A 21,435-nucleotide genomic window follows, 5' to 3' on the forward strand; every position below is an offset into this window, starting at 1 on the left:
TGTGTGTGTGTGTGTGTGTGTGTGTGTGTGTGTGTATGTGTGTATTTGTGTGTGTGTATGTATGTGTTTGTGTTTGTGTTTGCATGCACGTGAGACAAGCCCCACTCTCCACTCCAGTGTTCTGATATGACAGTTGCTATATATAGAAAATACGTAAGCCACATTTCAAAATGCAATCTATTTTGGAAGCTCATTAATTGATTAAAGCATGTCTTTATCATGTGGTTATATTCTGTTATAAAAAAGAAGAAAACCTAAAGACAAAGACACAAATTGAATCCAACATGGGACCTGGACATGAGGATACTGGACAGAGATAGTTATTATACTGTACTGTACACCTTTTTCTCAGTCTCCTCGAGTTCTGTCTGATCAACTAGGTTCGGGTAAGGACATTGGCAGTAGCACTGAAGCACGAGAGCAATTGATCCCCCAGACCACGTAACATACAACACAGAATGTGGTATAAATGTATATATTCAAATATTAAATGTTTTCCCAAACATAAAATGTTCAGCCTTACACTCATTCAATGAAATGCAGTTCTTTCCACATAAATTAAATTCACAGTATGAAATAAAATTAGCTGACCCAGGTAAGTACCGATATAGAAAAAATAATGAAAAAAAAATGTTTGTTTTCCCCCTTAATGGGTTCAATTGTCCTTATTCTTCCCTGTTTTCCGTTGTCTGTTTCAGTTTATTTATTGTCTTCCAGGGTCCTCCAACGAGAATCTGTTCTTTAGGTTCCTTTGTCAGCTTGTTTTTAGCAAAAGATAAAATTAAAATAAAATAAAAAAAATAAATAAAAATCAACCAAAAAATACTGAGATCTCAGAAAAAAAAGTACAACTAAAATGTGTCACTCCTCAGGACTGAGCCTTGTCCTACCACACTGATGTCCACACTGCGGTCCCGATGAACCAAGAGCCTCCATGCAGCATGGCGGGTGATACAGGTTGCAGTTAAACCAAGAGCCTCCACGCGGCAGTGGCGGGTGATATGGATCACAGTTGAATTGAAGAACTCGTCCCTCAAAAAAAACAGCCAGAATAGTTCAGAAAAGCTCGAGGAAACACTCCGTCGGAGTTGCTCCTGTGATCGATTGCACTTCCACCAAGTAAGTATCTCTTCACACTCACTTTCTAACGACAGTCTATCACAACATTCACAAAATATCATCGGTGGGTCGCTGAACAAGGACACTTTTCTCCGCGGCTGCATGAGGTTTCTCTCTTTTTTTTTCGTTCACCTTCTCACACACCGAGAGCTGCAGGTGATGATAAGCTCAGAAGCTCAGAAGTTCTACTACCAGATGAGAAACAACTAAGATGCATTCAAAGGGTTCTGTAAATTACAGTACTATAAACCTAACCAGGGTTACACTCTCCCCCTCTAGACTGCATGAGTCCCTGCATGCATACCTGCCCCTACAGGTACAGATACGTGCGAAATGGCAGCTCCTAAAGCCTGGAAGAACGAACTGATGGCCAAGGTTAAAGGCTCCCCCAACTCATCATAAGTGAGTTTGCGAGGCGGACATCTCTCCCTAACAGAACGCCTGACACTTGTGGCCTCTGACTCTAGGCTCTCAGATGTTACATCGTCAATGTCTACAACTACAGGGTCCGTGGTGATGAGATCTGTGTTCTCTCTAACAGGTGAGATGTGTGTCATATTAGGTTCTGGAATGTCAATAACAACATGGTCTGGAGCACTACAGTGTGAAGTAGGATGTGTAACTGTACCACTACCCTCGGAGTTGACAAGAGGAGCTTCTGGTTGAAACTCGTGGATAGGTCTCTCAGGTAAGTGTGTGAAGGTTTGAGGCACAAAAGGAAGGGGTATCAGGGTTTAATACCCTGGAAGCTGGTTGAGCCTCATAGAAGCATCCTTCCCTCTGTAGGAACTTCCCTCTGATTTCTGGCACCCATTGTTGTTTTGCTCCTCAATCTCATTTCCTTTGACGTGTCAGTGGGAGGACCGTACTCTCTCAACTCTGTTACAGGTCGGAACCCGCATGGCAGAAGAAGATCTCTATGCAACGTGCGGTGCGGCCCTTCCCGTTTCAGGTTTAACTACATAAACGGGACTGTCTCTAATCCGTCTGACAACAACATGGATTTTCTGTTCCCACCGATCTGCTAGTTTGTGTTTCCCCCTTATATTCACATTCCTCACTAAGACCCTATCCCCCTCTAAGGGTTCAGCTGCCATGACCTTCTTGTCAAACCTAGCCTTGTTCTTCCCTCCCATTTCCTGGAAGTTTTTAGCAGATAATGAGTAGCTCTCTTGTAGGCGTTGACTAAGGCCCTTGACATACTCTGAGTGGGTCTTGTGGTTCCCCATATCAGCGTGGATTCCCAGGACTAGATCAATTGGCAGTCTGGGCTGCCTACCAAACATTAGTTCATAAGGCGAATAGCCTGTTGTATCATTTCTCGTGTTTGACAAAATCTCTCTAGTCCCTAGCATACCAAGGAGAGTCCGGTTAAATCGTTCCACCGGGTTTCCCCGGGGACGGTATGGGGTGGTACGGACTTTGTCTGCTCCTATCAGTGTGCAGAGTTCTCTGATTGTTTTAGATTCAAAGTCTCTGCCCTGGTCGCTGAGCAGATGACTGGGGAACCCTTAGTGAACAATAAAGTTTTCCCATAGAGCCTTTGCAACAGTTCTGGCTTTCTGATCTTTAGTCGGCACTGCCACAGCGAATTTGGTCAGTGATGACTAAAATGTTTCTCGTGTCTCTATTATCTGGCTCAAGGGATAGATAATCCATACAAAGAAGCTCGAGCGGGTAAGTAGCGGAAATGTTCTCCAAAGGCGTGGCCTTTTGAGGCACAGCCTTCCTCCTGAAACAGCGTTCGCACCTTTTGCACTTCTCCTCAATGTCTCTGGCCATCCTTGGCCAGTAGAACCTGGCACGAGCAAGATTAAGTGCACACTCAGAACCAAGGTGGCTAACATCATTATGCACTCCCTGCAGTGCCCTCTCTCTGAACTGCTCAGGTAAAACCAACTGGTAGACAAGATCGCCTCGTTCAGACCACTTCCTGTACAGGACATCATCCCTGAGATCGAGTTTTTTCCATTCCCTGAGAAGAAGTTTGACATCATCAGGATGTTCAAGGTTTGTCTCTCTGAAACTGATGACACGTGAGATAGAAGGATCATTATTTTGCGATACATGCGATTCTATTCGAAGAAGCCTAGGGGGCACGTGAAAGCGGTTTTAGACTTATCTTCTTAAGCCATCTCAACCTGGTAATAACCAGATTTAAGGTCCATGACGGAGAACCATTTAGCGCCACTAAGGGCCGCAAAGGTCTCCTGTACACAGTTGAATTGAAGAACTCGTCCCTCAAAAAAAAACAGCCAGAATAGTTCAGAAAAGCTCGAGGAAACACTCCGTCGGAGTTGCTCCTGTGATCGATTGCACTTCCACCAAGTAAGTATCTCTTCACACTCACTTTCTAACGACAGTCTATCACAACATTCACAAAATATCATCGGTGGGTCGCTGAACAAGGACACTTTTCTCCGCGGCTGCACGAGGTTTCTCTCTTTTTTTTCCGTTCACCTTCTCACACACCGAGAGCTGCAGGTGATGCATTAGGTAAGCTCAGAAGTTCCACTACCAGACGAGAAACAACTAAGATGCATTCAAAGGGTTCTGTTAATTACACTAAGATGCATTCAAAGGGTTCTGTTAATTACAGTACTATAAACCTAACCAGGGTTACACAAGGATTAAACTTGTGGACATTTTATTTTGTCAGCTTACAGAAAAAGCTAACAATCAAGTGCCAATTTCATATCCCTTATACATATTAGGAATAATGAGGGACTTAGATCGATACCTGTGGAACGCCACCTGTGCCATTAATACTATACTAAATATGATTAGTTAGGTATGATTTCAACCAACTAAATGAAGCTAAGCGTAAGTTCATTCAGGAAGACTTCCATGCTTTCATTCTCCTCTCTGTCTTTCCTAATCTGATCAGCTGATTCTGGCGTTCACTCTTCAGTTAAACCAACCAGAATTTGCCATGATTTCCATGAGCCAATCACATCATTGCATCCTTGCTTTAAAATCTGTTCTCCTCTCTGCCGCTATCAGTTGTCATTTCAGGCAAATCGAGCAGCCCACCCCATTCACCTCCAGTCATCATCATTCACAGTCCTCCACCAGAAGCTCTGCTCCCATAACATCTATCCAGATCCAGCCTACTCATAGCCTCTCTACCCCTTATAAAAATGTACATAGCGATGGAGTCTAATCTCCAAAGACTGTACATTTCAACCTTGTGCATCATGCGATGAATAAACTTATTTGTACCTTTCAACAAAGTCTCTCCTGAACTATAGGTTACCACACCCAATAGCCTCCAATTGATTGTATAACAAATTAGTTACTGTATCAAATGAAAATAGACACATTAATAATATGTGTACTATGGGATGTGATGATAGAGAAGTTGTCTTTAAAAGAAAATTGACAGTAATGCCACTGATGCCTGTAGCTATACACAATGTGTAATAGCTCTGTGTAACCATAAAGCTACAGTATGCTTATCTGTGTAATATTCACAGCTCCTCACCGAGCCTGACCTGGTTTGGTCTGACACTTCTGCCGGTCTGCATACAGAAAGGAAAAATCACACGAGTACACTTACAGCACAAACACACACACACACACACACACACACACACACACACACACACAGCCAGCTGGCCATCAAATACCACTCTCAGCTTTTTCAAAACACAGAGACTCCAACAAAATAAATCAGAGTCAATCACACGCATGCACACACGCACACACACACACACACACGCACGCACGCACACACACACACACACACACACACACACACACACACACACACACTTATACTAAAACCAATATATGCCTACACACACAGAGATGCCATCTCACGGTCAATCTACCACCTCATTCAAAGAGACAGAGAGATATTTGTAGAGCTGCCACCAATGAAGATGAGTCTATTAACCCGAAGGCTTTTGGGTCAGACAAGAACCTTTCCACTTCTACTATTTTAGCCCTCCCGACTGCATTCATTAAATGAATGAGCTGCAGGACTTGGAAGCAGAGTTGTCAGCTCTCTGGCAGAATTGTTCACATTAGCTCTAGAAATGACAATATCAGATGGCTGAGATTTCTCTTAAGTGCCCCTCCTTGTACTTTTTCGCCGGATGACAAATGGGACGTGGCCTAACTCTCCTTGAAGGGGAAGCAGCGGTAATAGAACAGGAAATGAGGAAATCTAATCATGTCAATGATGATGATGATATACATTAACAGGTGGAGATACTTTATGGACAGACAGAAGGATTTGATTTGGATGCTAATTGTTGAGCAAAGAAAGCAAGTAGTGAGGTGCCACAGTGAAGACAGAATACAATTTAGGAAAGGAAATAGTGTCGCACATGTGCTGTTTCACCAATGTGGACCAACTGTGGTGTGTTTGTGGTGTTGTTTTGAGTGGCTGCAATGCTGTGTGGACTAACAATTGGATAATGAGAGTAATGAAACTACAGTGGGCATTAAATGAGCTAACCCTGAGTGACTTCCCTGAGACACTGAAGATGGATTACGTACCTCTCTCTGTGTGTGTGTGTGTCTCACACACATACTCTCCCTAGCTCTCTTGAGATAATTCCTTTATGACTATCATTACATTATCATAACACTGTCTAATGAACATAACCATCCACGGCTAATTTGAATGACTCCTAGCCCTCTGCCTCTCATTGGACTGGGTGACTTACACATGTTAGTCGAGTCAGTAGATGAAGGCAAACAGTTTTAGGAGTGAGATTTTTTATTTTGTATTATTAGTTCATTTGAAAATATGCTAGAGTTTGCCAGAAACAATCTCCCTTCCTCGTCGCATGTTTTTGTACTCAAGCAATACTATGAAAATATAAAATGTATTGAGATCCCTGTAAGAGATCAGCTGGGACAACAGATGCCTCATTGTGTCATAGACTGCTTTTCACTTCAAACTGTTTCCATTCTCAGCAGCATTGTGATTGAGGCCGATACGGTTTCCTCAGCTCAGCCGTAACAAATCTGAGCTCATTGATGGCCTCGGGGTTCTTAAGTCTGCATTTCCACTCACTCATGCATACTAAGAGAATAATCTAAGTGGATGCAATGTTGTTTTCTGTGCCACTTCCAAAGCCGAGTCATTTGTTACTATATAATCTGGTTAAGATAGAAAGCTACATGCTGGCATCTACTGTTCATTTCGGGCACACACAGTACACTCCACTCTCTCAAGAAAAGCCACGGATGCTTTTTCAATGCACAATAAGACACAAAAACAGCACATACACATTTAGTGTTTTAATAATTATGTTCTGTATAATTGCATTGGCAGTTTTCATTATAAGAAAATGTGCACAATGCTTAATGTCGAATTTTAGTTTACAGTTGTTAAACATATTTTTTGAAAACAGACACTACAATGTGTAAAAATGCATCATGAATAACCCATGACGTGTAACTATACTGATGTCAAAATAAACACATTCAAACCACATGAGAAGGAAATAATGCTGAATCAGGCTGAATCATTAAAAAGGGACATTTTCCCTCTCTCTACCCTCTCTGTCCTTGGTCAAAAGCAAACTATGTACACTTGACTAAATCTCTGTAACATTGGTTGATTTGCACTTGAGGTTTAAAGCAAACATTTGGTCAAGGTTGTGTAAACAGTTTTGAAAGGCACAAGATTATGTTACGCTCTGTACATCTGTTTATTTGGTGCAAAGAGAAAAGAGGAATACTCTCCATCGGCATCAGGAGTAATAGGTTCTGATCTACAGCAAAATGTGACAATCCCTCACCAGCATCTAATACACAAGATATGTGAAGAATAGAAATACCCTCTGATATCGAAGGAGATATTATCCTATGCAAGTAACTACATACATAGTGCATTCCCTTTCGTATACCAAGCTCTTGCCTATTTCAAAGCAGCACATATGTCAAACTTACAATATCCCATTTCCAGTTTAGCGGACTATACATGATATTCAAGTATTACAAGATCCATCTCAAGGTCCTAAAATGCTCAATTTTAAGCTTAACTCTCCCTCTACCTTTGGAATAAAATATGCTCTGAACCCCCCAGGCTTAGACTGCATTAGTAGGAAGAAGGCAATGGTTGCTGTTTGTAAAGTCATTGCTGTGGCTGTTAAATAACCTCTGACTCATGTTGTGCCAAAGCTGGAGGCAGCGTAGTTCCACATGGACCCTGGAAGTGATACCTGAGAGAGAGAGAGAGAGAGAGAGAGAGAGAGAGAGAGAGAGAGACACACACACACTTTATGTTAACAGGTGGAAGGACACTCATAGATTTAAGGTAACAAACACTGGGGAGGGGCCTGGATGTTGCTTATGCTGCCAGTGGATGGCACTAAATATCAACATACGCATGCATCATTACCCACTGGTCTGGTTTCACTTTTAATCAATATATTTTCATCTTCTTTTTCATTCTTGAATGACTTACGTGAAGTACTCCGTTTTTGGTGTTGTTTGTGTGTTAAACTCCGCCACTGGGACACCCCTGGATGCAATCTGGGGGCCAAACATGGCTGCTGGGTAAACGATTGAAGACGTGCCCACCTATGAGTTAACAGGGAGCAATGTCACCAGTGTCAGCTTGTACAAAATAGTATTTCAGGTCCAGTCCCTGAGAGATTCTGAACAAATATTGCTTTATGTAATAATATTACACAAGAGGAGAATATGACATGCATGTAAAAATGAGGATGACTCACCACCAAACAGAGATCACAGGTTTCCATCTCTTTTTCCACCTTGGTCAGGATATGAGAGTCCAGAGTTTCACCAAAAAACACCACATTGGGCCTCAGCAGACCGTTGCAGTCACCTTCACCACACCTTGATAGGGCAGCACCAAACAGTCCTTAGACGATTAATTGTGTCATTCTGCATTTATCACAGAATAATTGGCCATAAAGCAAAATTCCACACAGACATGGTTTCACTGATTGTGTGGCCAGAGGTGCAACATGCATGATAGTTAAAACCCATAAAGAATGAAGAAGTGGCAGTTTTTTGTCCTATCGATGAGGACGTAGGGTCAGACAGAGACTAATTAAAGCATCACTTTTCTGTTGTTCTTTATGGTTCAACGGTATGACCCATGTTCCTTGTATGTGTGTTTGTTTGAATTTAAACTCAATTTGTTGTCAGTTTGCAACTCTTTGGCCATATTTAGCAACACTTGCTAGCCTGAAGTCTAAGAGGAAAGTTAACATTTTCATAGCACACCAATGCCCCCACGTGGAAGCCCTGACTCCACTATCAGTGACATGGGAATTGAGTGTAACCTTTAATGCATGATCAAACCAAGTCCTGGGGGCCAGAGTTACAGAGAGAACATTTGCATTGTGCTCTTCATTTCATTTGCTCTCACACCGATTTACTCGGCCAGCACACCAACGCAAGGTGCATTCTGTGAGTAAAAGAGTTAGTGGGCAACTCAAAAAAAGTAATGACGCGGTTATCCCACTTTAACATCACCAAACAAAAATGATCTATTGCTTTATGTATTTATATTAGTGCTGTCAGTTAAACGCGTTATTAACGGCATTAACGCAAACCCATTTTAACGGCGTCAATTTTTTTATCGCAAGATTAACGTTCTTTTTGGCCTAGCAAACCTTATCGTTTTTCTCCACATGCTGTTGCAACAACTAGTAACGTTAGAAAAACTACAACACCACACCGGATCTAGCTAGACCGGAAACAAAACAACAGGCACGCTGCACACCATGCGCACACACTTGTTTGGGCTTGCGAGCCGGCCAAAGAGTAGTAGGCTAACGTTACGTTTTGAGTGGTTGGCGAGCGCGAGACGCCAAAATGGATGCCAATAAGATTCTGAATGGAAAGTTTACTTTTAAAAAGTTGTCGAGGGGGACAGTAGTTTCACGCATACACAGCCTGTCCTCCACGGAGAAAGCAGCCCAACTGGAACTGCTGCAAAGTGCTGCAAACGCTGTCTCATTAACCAGTGATCACTGGACGTCAGTGAGTAATCAACATTATTTAGGAGTTACTGCACACTATATTGACTACATATATCAGCATACGGTTTTAGGACTGTGTTGTTTGTATCATTTTTTTGACTGTTTTTGTTTGAGACATTGTCCACCCCCTTTTCTGTCCAGGAGAATTGTTACATTCCTTATTAGAAAAACGTAAAGGTTACAAATGTCTGCTGTGGCATCCGGTTTTTGGACCATTTTGTTCGTACTGTATAAGCAAAGTGTTAGTGCTACATCTCAGTTAGGTTAGGTACTTGTAGGAATTGTGCAATAATGACAGATTCACACATTTTTCTTTTGTTTACAGTAAAAAAATAATAAACAATTACAAATCTTAAAGTCAAGTTCATAAAGTAACTTTCTCTGCATGAATTTGATTCCCAATTAAGATACACTGGTAATAATGGCTTTCCATTGTTAATATGTACTTAAAAACTGTTCTGAAATGCAAAATAGAATTGTATTCATGTGATAAAATATGCGATTAATCGTGATTAACTATAGAAAATTGGTGATTAATCGCGATTAAAAAAATTAATCGTTTGACAGCCTTAATTTATATTATTAATGCAATAGCCATGCAATGTTATTCTAAGTAAATAAAAAAGGAATAGGGGCAACTTAATAAGATGCACAATATAATAAATAGATATACAAGCAACTGCAACAGGTGGTGAGAGAGAGCTGGGACAGAGAGAGAGCTCAGAGCAGGAAGGAGCAGCAGGTCCAGCAGAAGCTTAAAGCAGAGCAGGTGGAGGCTGGAGATGGTGGGTAATACAACTAATGTCTCGCAAGCATGTCAAATGAACTGCACTTCATCTTATCGGACGAGTGCAATTGGTAGTATACAGAGACTCCCCCTTTAGTTGAATATTAAGTTAATGTCCAATGAGCACAAACTGTCATATTTTGCTTTTAGTGTTATAAAATCTTCAGATGTTTTGTTTCTTTTATTATATCACTTGTCTGCCTCCAAAGAGGTATTTGCACAATCCTACCTCAAATGCATACACAAATAGAGGAGAGAGACACATTTCACTGCTGTCATGCAGATTAAATGCATCTAAGATCACAGGCAAATTGTGTTTTCAGGCTGGTGCACCTGTTTAATAAAGGAAAACTTCAGGAGCAGTATGCAAAAAAAAAGTATAAAAAGGCTAAGGCAAATCTGACCTCAGTGTTATTAATATGAAGTGACAGTAATCCCACCTTGGCAGTTTATCCACAGGAATCTGGGCATCAGGAACATCTGGGTCAGGTGCACTGTACATTAGGAGAACAAACACAGTGGGTTAAATGTCATTTTAATTTTACCCCAAGAAATCAGTCTACAAATCCTGCATGTTTATCTGTGTGTGTGTGTGTGTGTGTGTGTGTGTGTGTGTGTGTGTGTGTGTGTGTGTGTGTGTGTGTGTGTGTGTGTGTGTGTGTATACTCCAGAGGTGCTGCCTTTTACCCTTTGTCCTTAAGGGCAGCACATATGGGGCTTCGGTTGTTCACGGTGACATATCCACAACTCACACAGCGCGTTTCCATCAGACTGCCTGCAGTTACACAAGGCACACAGCTGTTTTTCATTAAGGCCTCACAAAAACCATCTCCCTCTCCACACAATGTATTGACAATGATAGTTATGTTTTTCTGACTTATACACAGTTAATTCAATTAATTGCAGCGCTAATAACTAATTACCGCCATTTTTGCCACAATCCACTGTAAAACTGGGTGAAAACAGGGCTGTGTGCTCATGGGATGTTGGTTTGACAACAAATTCAAAACATTGAAATAAAAATACACGTGACTTCAGTTTGAGGCTAGATTTTTCCTGTAAAATTAGGCTGAATCTCATTTCTCTGTTTTACCCCTTCGTCTTACCCCCAGCCCTTGTCCCTCGAAACCGAGTGGTAAGGGCTAGGGATGAAAACATACCCCTATGAAATGAGACACCACTTTAGTATTCGGTGCAACAGCAAACCATTCTCAATCAAATGATTATGATTATGTCTTTTATGTCCTGTGAAATTTCACTATTTCAGTGTAATGCATGTTGGTCTGTAGTTCTGGCCCAACTCTGCCCCTCACCATGAACTTTGAGCACATGTTTGGACCCGGCCTGTCGGTGGAGGTCGTCTGTGCACTGGGTGATGACAACCACAGAGCGCCCCTGCTTCCTCAGCCGGGCCTCACACTCTGCTATAGCCAGATGGGCAGCAGTGGGCGTCTTGTTCAAAGCCAGCTCCCTTCTGTAATGGTAGAACTCCCAGACCCGAGACGGGGTGCGAGAGAAGGCCTCTGGGGTCGACAGGTCCTGTGGATGCATCAACAGAGGCATGTTTTAGGTCAAAACTCAAGTGCTTAGAAGGTAGGAATCAAAAGTGTAGTAATCAGAGGCAAGAATTAGACAGACAATGAAAGGCAGCATATATTAAGTTTAAAACCCTCAATTAGGGAGGGAGCTTATAATTTTTGGTATGAGATTTTTTTTTCCTGGAGGTAAATCTTGTTGCAGCCCACGACAAGAATCAGGATTATGCAACAATCACCATTTCTCTCTTTACTGGCTGTTGCTGCTGAGATAAATCCACCGAGCTGTGAAGATGTATTATGTAAACATTAAATACACCCACTCCACAGCAACAACTCTGAACCACAGGTGGAAATTAGACCAAACACAAAACTTTGACCTAAATAAAAAGACAAAAAAAGATAATACAGCCACACACAAGTGTGTGTGTGTGTGTGTGTGTGTGTGTGTGTGTGTGTGTGTGTGTGTGTGTTTTGCTTTTTAAGAAATTACCTGAGATTTCCACTTCCTCCACTTCTCATTTTCTCCCCTGAAGGTTAGTACTCCACTCTCTGCACTCACACCTGCCCCTGTGATGATTGCTATGTGCTTGGCTTTGGAAAAGACGTTGCGGAATTCAGACAGTTCTAGAAAAATAAAAGACAAAGCAACATACTGTATAATGAAGTGCTTTCTAAGTGTCTTGATTAGAGCTGGGCAATATATTGATATTATATCGATATCGTGATATGAGACTAGATATCGTCTTAGATTTTGGATATCGTAATATGGCATAAGTGTTGTCTTTTCCAGGTTTTAAAGGCCGCATTACAGTAAAGTGATGTAATTTTCTGAACTTACCAGACTGTTGTAACTGTTCTATTATTCGCCTTTACCCACTTAGACATTATATCCACATTATTGATGATTATTTATCAAAAATCTCATTGTGTAAATATTTTGTGAAAGCACCAATAGTCAACACTACAATATCGTTAAAAATATTGTTATATTTGATTTTCTCCATATTGCCCAGCCCTAGTCTTGATATTTTTTAAACAGTTCTATAACTTATTTATTACTATCAAACTATGAAAGCCAAGTCACAAGCTGATATCAGTCTGAGAGATCAATTGTTTTGTTCTTAAGCTGATAATTTTCAACAACTGATCTGTCAACAATTTGTCCACTAAAGCCTGGGGAGGGGCACTATGGATGCAGGAAAATATCAGTAAATATTACATTTGGTATTATCACAATATCTGAGTTCTAATTTGTAGTGTTTTAGTGTCCCTACCAAAGACTTTGCATTAGGCAAGTCAAGAACAACTGATTTGAGAAAGAAGTCATGTTTGCAAATGTACAGATAAGTAAACATTAGACACTGGTTCATTAACATAGAATCTAGTCTGTTTGATAGTAACTTATCATTATCTGAATAGTTCTTGATTGAGTTATGTTTGTTTTTCATTAATTCAGTTACTACTTGATTGGTTTTTCACTCATTTACTAGATCCTACAATATTTCTCTGCCCTTTTGCAAAATTCTACTAAAAACACTTTATTTCAACATGATGTTCTTATGCTACACAGTGCCTGTCAAGAAGGATGACCCCTGACTGGCTGATAATCAATGTTTAATGAAGGACCAGTATTGACCTGACACAGCAGCAAACCAACAGTATATAAACCTAATTATAGCTTTCATTTTACCTGAGTTGGAATTTGCTTTATCCATCAAAGGTCCTTTCATCACATGAGTGGAGTACATGCGAAGACCAAGTGCAAACACAGCTCGATTTTGGAGAAGCATTGTCACTACTGTTACAAAATCCAGGAGGAACACATGAAAAACATGAAAGAGAACACAAAATTAAAGTTGTTTTAATTTACAGTATGGAGATATACATAAGTGCAGATTATTATTACATGCATTCTTACTTTTCTGTAATTAATATAAAGCTGACAAATCATCCTTTAGCGTCAACTCTTCTTTACAAAGTCATGTTGTGCAGTCAAGCATTGTTCAAACCCACACAACGTTACCTTAAATCCCTACAGGGATCCCAAAGTTTCCAAATATGTCACGCTATATTTATATACAAAATTATGCTAAAGCGAGCTAGAATATATATTATGCATTTGGTGTAATAGTGCAGCCATAACGAACATGCTGTCTTGTTGAGTTTATATATAGCTGTATGTGCTCTTATGTTAAATGTTCTCTTTAGTGGGAAATTCAATAGAAGGGAGCCTGTGTATGTGTACCTGTCCCACTTTATATTACATTGCTTCAATATATCAAAAATAAATACAAGCTATAGCTGCAGGAATGCATGCAGTTGAAGTAGTTGTGCAATCAGAGCAATGATACTATTTTCTTGTAGCCTGCGATAGCAACAAACCTGAGGAAGTCTGGCTATTGGCACTGATAAGACAAGGTTTGTGAACATTTTAAAACGAAGAGGTTGGAGTAATAGTATTAGTAAGAGGCAGGTTTTAAACGGCCTATAAAAACAGAAAATTAACAGCGCTACAAGCCTGAAAATACAAGCCAAATGTATCGAAACAGGTTTTAGGCCCAGGCTCGTATTAGCCATTTTAAAACAGACTTTAAACGACTTAAAACAGTTTTTTTCCCCCCACGGCAAACAGCCACGTTACTATATATTTAGAAGACACGTAGTTAACGTTAGCATAACAGGTTAAGCCCTTTACAAACTTCTAAAATGCACTACGTTAACTAACATAACGTCGCTTGTAGCGTCGCGAACTAACGTTAAGTTAGCTATGGATTAATAGGCTATTGCTTTGCTGTCTGTCACATAAATAGGAACTAACGTGTTCATCCGACGTGTATTTACAGGTAACATCCGCTGAAAACAGGACCGATACATGCGCATTTAAATTACCTTGCCATAGAAACTTTATCGTACTTACCTCGCTTAATAATATTCCTAGACTTTTCCGAGTAGAAAGTCACGCCGAGTTTGCTTGTTTACCTCACTGCAATTATCATGAGAGGCCGTAAAAGTGCCACACTGTCGTAAACCGCGCTCTGAAAAGTTGTAGGTTTAGGAGAGCCATCTGGTGGTAGACTGCCGTAAGTATGAGTCATTCATTCCCCCAAGTTAGAGACAGAGCAGCACTTCATGCTACACCATTAAAGTCTTATTGTTTTGACTGTGTTTCTATTTATGTTTTCATGCTGCCTTGCTGCAAAAAGTATTTATTTTTGTGGGGCAACAAAGATCTGAACAGAACTTATCACACATCACATGAAAAACTGCACTGATCCCTCTCAAAATCTGCCATTTTATCTCTTATTCTGTAGTTCTCAGCATTGCATATAGCCTACATGTAAGTGTTAAAAAAAAATGTCCTCTTACCATATATTATTTTACTTTGTTTTAAATATTACTGTTTGGTTATCTTTAATAGGCCTATTAATAATAGTTATAGTGTGGCCTATGTTAGTAACGTGAAAGCCATAGCTGTCTTTTTTAGGCTATTATAAATTACCCTAGATGATCATACATATTCATATTCTTGATATGTAAATCTATCAAGAATATAGTTATATATTCATATTCATAATATCTATAAATACTGTAACTAAACAGTGTACAACAATACTGTAGCTACATTATGGTCAAGCCGATGTAGATTTTTGCCCCCACAAATTGCCACCCTTATGCCACCAACGCCTCTCTCTCTCTCTCTCTCTCTGTGTGTGTGTGTGTGTGTGTGTGTGTGTGTGTGTGTGTGTGTGTGTCTGAACTCCCTCCTCCCCATCAATAGCTACCTCGGTGTGAGTGGCCGTGGTTCTGCGTCTGCCCAAGTCGGCCGACAGTCATCCCTGGACACTGGTTCAAATTGATGGCGACCACTCCAGACAGCAGCACAGACCGCAGACCGATAAGGAGACTCCGCTCCAAGAGCGATATCCCGTATCTGGTTGAAGCCAGACTCTCCTTCAACCTGCGGACAGGTAGGGGCGCATCCATCCATCCATCCTGTCCCCAAAATCTTTTTGTTAGATGTTTTGCAAGATGTCTTATGTGGGTGGACTGTGGGGGAATTATCGCCTAAGATATACGCTTCTGGTTTACGCGAATGGGAAATTACAACGACCCCTATGGCTATTGTTCTTGTGGACTGGCGCTAGTTTAATGTGTGTATCCCTCCATAATTTATTAATGGATAGCTCTAAATATTATTGTAAGGCAGGGGGAAATGTGACTGAAATGTTATGCAACTTTGTAGGCTAACGCTGGTGGTTATACTGACGTGTTTGGCGCAAAAAACATAGTGAGGGAGTCCAGATATTAAAGCAGCAATTGTATAGCTTTAAATACCGTTCATGTGTGAATGTTGATTTGGTCAGCGCTTGGTAATTTCTACCACTGTAATTTAACCTTAAAGCAGTTATATAATATGAAGAAGCTTCAACGTGACCCAGCCTAAGCTTTGGCTGTGGTTGTGGAGCACAAAATCAAATGGCATATGGTTGGTTCAGCGTTTTTTTTTGTAGACTTTAATCACCGCAGTAAAAATAGTTTTTAAATAGATCCCGTGATTATGCTAGTTAATTGTGAATCGTCTACTGTCCACATCACCCAGTTACAAAGCGTGTTGCATTCCCTGTTACCATGGTGACTTGGCATTTTATGCTGAGTCAACCATTCATATTTTTTGCACTTTATTAAGACACACTCTGCATCCAGCTGTCTGTTTTACAGATCTAATGATAGTCATGTTAAGCATTTCATAATATCTAAAGGATATGTGATGTTTGCAGCAGTCATAATCAAAATGTGCTTTTCACTTATTAGTCACATCCATCACAATTCAACAGACACCAAAGTTACATCTTTAAATTGCTCATTTTGTCCGACCAACAATCCCAAATCCTATATAAACTGAGGAATGCAGAAAACCTTCATCACACTTGGAAAAGCTGATAGCACATCAATTAATCAACTAATCATTTCAGCACTATGTGTTTATAGGTGGGAGGTCACTAAGCACATTTTTGTGTTATTTCAAGTCAGGACAGAAGCAGTCTAGACTCTGGATGGTGAGGGGATTGTGTTTTCAGGGTCTCAGGTTCAGGGTCATCAGGTTATAGATAAAGTGACTGCACCTTTCTCCAGTGCAGCTGCTCAATGGCCAACAGTGTAGCTTCTGTATTAGCTCTCAGGTGTGCAATGTGAACCAGGGTGCTGCTGGAAAAGAGCATTTGGTGCTTAGCTGTATTTTCCTGGATGAATGAATGTTGAATAAAAAAAGCCCCCCAGCATGCTTATCTCAGATAAGCCTCTGTAGTACTGGCTGCTCATGCCAATTGAGTACTTGGCCTGTGGAGATAAGCTTGTTGTCAACGACAGGACACTGTAATTTGTCTCTTTTCTTCCTTTTTTATGTGTTCCTACTCCACACTGAGCTCATACAAAGCATGAGGATGGCACGGGGGCGATTTGTACAACAGCACTGTTGACTCACTTCCACCTGAAGAAGTGGAGCAGGCTTTAGCTTGCTTATTGCCAAGGAAACCAAAATCATTGTGGTTGTGTGTGCCTAGGTGCTTAATAATGATAAATGACCAGTGCTGCCAAAGATGTGAAACAAGAACTAAGCAATTATCTCTGTTTAGTTCTGGACAAGGCAGTGGCTTTGGTTTGTCTTTATGCTTTTTCAGTGTTGTTGTAATGGTTAAGCCTTATATTCTATTTATGACTGTATCCATGTTTTCATCAATGAACTGCTCACAGAGAGCAGAAAATGCACTTTAGTATCTCACACAGTCACATTATAATCAAGACACTGCCAGTGTCTGCCAGCTTCAATGAAACAGAGTTGTGTAATTTGTTTTGGATTTGTGGTGAGTTTGTGTATGTGATGGTTTGGAGATGAGTCGGAGGTTCACAGCGACTGTTTAGTGTTTAAACAGCTGATACTTTGCTCTATTCCCTGATGCTGAAACCTAGCGTAGTTAGCCCATGCATGCATCAGTGGTGTCTATGGGGATTCAGTTTGACTTTTGCAGAAACAAGGCTGTAGCATACAAATGGCAGATACTCTATGGGCTTCTAATGGAATCAGCGAGCACATATGAAACATTGCTTTATTGCATTGACCTGTAGTGTCTGCACTGATCTAATTTGCCCCACCGTTAAATGGCCCCGCACACAGTCACAAAGACATAACAATATAATGGCGTCAGTTACTGTGCAGCTATCAACGATTGTGTCACCTGTCATAAAACATTTAAGGGTGAAGGTGTAGACGGATGGTTGACCTACTTCACAGATTTAATTTCAATCATTACTGCCTGTTGTGAAACACACACACACACACACACACACACACACACACACACACACACACACACACACACACACACATCATCATCTGGACCAACAGTGTTTGTTGAACTACAATTATTATTATTTAAGTAAGGATCTTGTCTATGGATTTTAAGCCAAAAGGTAGAACATGTGTATTTGTTGTATGTGTGTTTGTGATCGCCAAGCGTGCATGCATATTGGTCCCTTGTTAGTGTGATATGCATGTGTTGCCTGCTGACATAGCATCCGTCTCACTGGAAGAGGTTGTCTGCTTGTTTTTATTTGCCCATCATTCAGCAGCTCAACTACAGCCCCATCTGCTTTCTGTCGGCACGCTCATGATACACAAAAGAAACTCACCCAATTACAGAGTCTCTTTTTGATATTCCTCTAACACACTCCTACCAAAGAAACCAGACTTCCTGGTGCAATTCAGTTGTGTTTTACAGTACATGTGTGTTATGTATGCTGCACATGAATGCTTTTGTATTGTGATTTAAACAGGAATAGCCACATGGCAGACGTTTTTAAATTGTACTAAAAAGTTAGTAAATCAAGGGGTAATCTAGGTAAGTTTTGTTTACTTTTAATAAAATCTGTATATACACTACAACTTGCCATGCCAGAATTTAGGCAAAGCTCATCAATACTATGTTTAATAACAGTCATGTAGCATATTTTGATCTAGAATGCCACTAATATGTTTTGATAATCATTTCGTTGTTGTTTTTTCTATGCACCTTGCAGCCTCGACACACAGGTCAGCTTGTCCTTACAGGCTTAGGGTCTTCTCAGGTCTGGTCTGGCATATGGAACATTAATCACAGCAGACCTACTGTACAGATGTTAATTGTGCTGAACAGCTGGGTGCTGTGTGAAATGTAGAAGTGTGGGGACGCAGATGGCTGGAGCTCCCACCATTATACCAAGCCTGAATGCAAATAGACAAAGCTGAAGTTCAGACTTGGCTGCATTACAGTTGTTGGAGGATATATAATATTGGGTATGTATTCTTATCATTGCACATAAACAACATGCATACTGTATTCAAATTCAAACATTGTCTACAAATTAAGATGTAAGCACACAAGTTTGAACACAATATTTGGATATGTACAAGTACTCTCTGTCTCACAATTCAATGTTCAAACCTGGCTCTGTGTTGCAGCCACATTAAGCTAAAAAAAGCTAAACTCAACTCATTCACCACCCACCACTCCCTGCCTCTCTCTCTCTCTCTCTCTCTGCTCTGTGTTGCAATCCCTGTGTACAGTAAGCACCGCTGTCCAAAAGAGTACAATCAATACATACCAGATGCATGGTGGGATGGGACAAATTTCTGCTGCAGAGCTCTGTGTGTGTGCAGGGTTTACTTGAGGATTTACAGTGTGCAAGAGACACACTTCCTACACGCACTGGGAGATATTTAACTGTAGCCTCTCTAACAGGACATGTGTGCAGATATTTTGTGTTGTGTTTCACTACTCTGTTAATCATGTAGAAATGATTGCATATATTCACTCTCACAGAAGAAGGTCTAGTCAGATTATCCACTTTTTGTTGGAATTCAAAAAGCAGCTAAATGTGACTACAATGTCAAGAACGAGCAGAATTTGCAATCACCAATTCGAACTGTCAGCCTTTTTTTTCAAAAGGAAAGTGAATTTCAGATTAACTAGCTGGGCTGGAGCCAGTGCAGAGGCTGTTGAATTTGTGATGTTTTTAGCAGTTTATGGCAACACTTGAGGCTATTAGCAAAAGTGTTTAACAAATTGATAATAATTAGTGGCAAGAGATTTCAGCATGAGTTCTCTGTTTCGGTCGCTTCCAATCTATCCCTCTCTTTTATACCCCCATCTAACTAATGCATGCACACACAGCATATGGCTGGCATTTACAGACCATCATATGATAGACTCACAGCCCTGTATCTCAAAAAAAAAAAAAAAAACTGGCATCCATCTTCCCTACTTGGCTGCACATAGGCCTTCTTGTGCTGAAGCATCCTGTGTCTGAATAAAACATCAGTAGGACAAAATAGCAATGCTATATCCAGGACCCTTACTGGATGTATCTGCTGCTTTAATGTTCAATCAACCATCAGTGTCACCTGGCCAAGATGGTTTAAAGAAAACGACGGCCAGGTGTCTTCTATAAAAACCTGCAGGAAGCTTCATCCTCTCAGGATCTTTCTCTCTCTCTCTGCTTTCTCTCTCTGCCACACTTAGAAGTGTGAGAAAGGCTCCTGGCTGTGATGTGCTTTCCACACGCCAGCTGAGAAATAACGCCTTTTTCAAAAGCCTCCCAAGCTGGAGAAAGCGGCATGGCGATGTGCTTATGGGTCATATTTACAATAAGTGTGGCAGCACATTGGGAAAAGATACGACTCCAATCTGAAAAGCAGCATTGCCAAGGACCAATTACGCTGGAGGAGAGAGCTCTGCCTGAATCACTATCACTCTCTAATGATGGTTTTACTGAATTTAAAGCAACATGCAATGAATTCTGTGGGGCCCAAGGAAATAAGACAAAAGAGGCAGCACACTGTATCCAGTCTATTGCCTAAAGGATGGGTAGGTCATATCCCTAATATCTACAATGATAACAAAATGCATATTCTCAGCAAGATAATGTCAGGCAGGTGGGGGATAAAGATGGGCATCCATTATGTGGATATGATCAACGTCACCAGAATGGCATTTGTTGCTGCCGTCAAAAATGCAGCTCCCATAGTGCACCAGCTCTTGAGGACACTTCTGCTGAGTAAGAGATTTTACAGAGTCAGAATCCTTTTCAACACTGCTGCAAACCTGGGAGTCAATTCAATCAAAGCTGCATTGCACCACTCAGCAGTCCTTCAAAATTGCATCCTATTTCTAATGAGAAAAGTCATTATACATTTTGGCTTTACATTAACAGCTGATGTGTATTATTATACTATATTAGCTAAACCACTTGATGTTTGTTCATCCTCTGGCCATGAGTCATTCTCAAATGTTCTGTCAATATAAACCACAAATTAATAACATCCCCAAAAGCTACTTCCATTTTGGAAAAGTATTGCTATTTGGTATTTTAAAAAATATAAATATTTCTGTATTAGTTATCATATTGTCATACCATCTCTCCCTATCAGTTATGCTATAAATCAAAGTGGATATTATTATTTTGTTAAAGTATAAACCTTCTTTGGACTTAATTTGGAGGGGGGAGCCATTCAAATCAAACAAAGATACAGTGTGTGCTCTACATAGAACATTATGCTATGGTATGCCTGAAATTAACAGACAATTATGTAACTCTGTATAAAAACACAAACTACTAGCCTACAGGATAAATGACTGATATCTGGAGAGGCAGGACAATTATGTGAAATTAAACCGAGGGGACATTTTGCTGCTACCCTTTCTCTAGCAAATCTTACAGCTTCAATGTAGAATTGATCTTGTAGTCACATCACATAATAACTGCAGTGATAAAATGTTCTAAATACTACTTAAAGGCCCTGTGTGTAGGTTGTGAAAATATTTGGCTTTGAAAAATCACAGTGGTAGTATCAAAAAGCACACACTGACAAACATGCAATGTTTTAAAACTAACCAAACATAAAGTCTAAAATATTTGTAATTGTATTTCATATTTTATGAGATAGTTGCAGTAGAGAGATGACAGGAAATGAGTGAAGAGA

At 40.4% G+C, this 21,435-nt stretch overlaps 1 protein-coding gene across 1 annotated transcript; it reads right to left on the reverse strand.

Annotated features, from left to right (window-relative positions):
* Positions 1-6,362: 6,362 nt before the first annotated feature.
* LOC144526611 (NAD-dependent protein deacylase sirtuin-5, mitochondrial-like) lies at positions 6,363-14,445 on the reverse strand. Its single transcript, XM_078264185.1, has 9 exons — positions 14,338-14,445; positions 13,111-13,218; positions 11,911-12,044; positions 11,196-11,421; positions 10,570-10,657; positions 10,323-10,376; positions 7,818-7,941; positions 7,547-7,662; positions 6,363-7,301 (listed from the first exon to the last, which is right to left on the reverse strand). The coding sequence occupies exons 2-9, from the start codon at positions 13,208-13,210 to the stop codon at positions 7,229-7,231; spliced, it is 915 nt and encodes a 304-aa protein (XP_078120311.1). The 5' UTR covers positions 13,211-13,218; positions 14,338-14,445; the 3' UTR covers positions 6,363-7,228.
* Between the last annotated feature and the right edge of the window lie 6,990 nt (positions 14,446-21,435).

This window comes from Sander vitreus, chromosome 12, assembly GCF_031162955.1.
Source record: "Sander vitreus isolate 19-12246 chromosome 12, sanVit1, whole genome shotgun sequence".
In the NCBI taxonomy this organism is placed as follows: domain Eukaryota; kingdom Metazoa; phylum Chordata; class Actinopteri; order Perciformes; family Percidae; genus Sander; species Sander vitreus.

What these genes read in the sequence shown, in the direction of transcription:
- LOC144526611 (XM_078264185.1), bottom strand. Translation starts at nt 13,210, where the DNA reads ATGCTTCTCCAAAATCGAGCTGTGTTTGCACTTGGTCTTCGCATGTAC. An exon ending in CCTGTGGATAAACTGCCAAG is followed by an intron (nt 7,942 to 10,322) that starts GTGGGATTACTG and finishes TGCCCTATCAAG; the next exon opens with GTGTGGTGAAGGTGACTGCA. An exon ending in CCTGTGATCTCTGTTTGGTG is followed by an intron (nt 7,663 to 7,817) that starts GTGAGTCATCCT and finishes GTTAACTCATAG; the next exon opens with GTGGGCACGTCTTCAATCGT.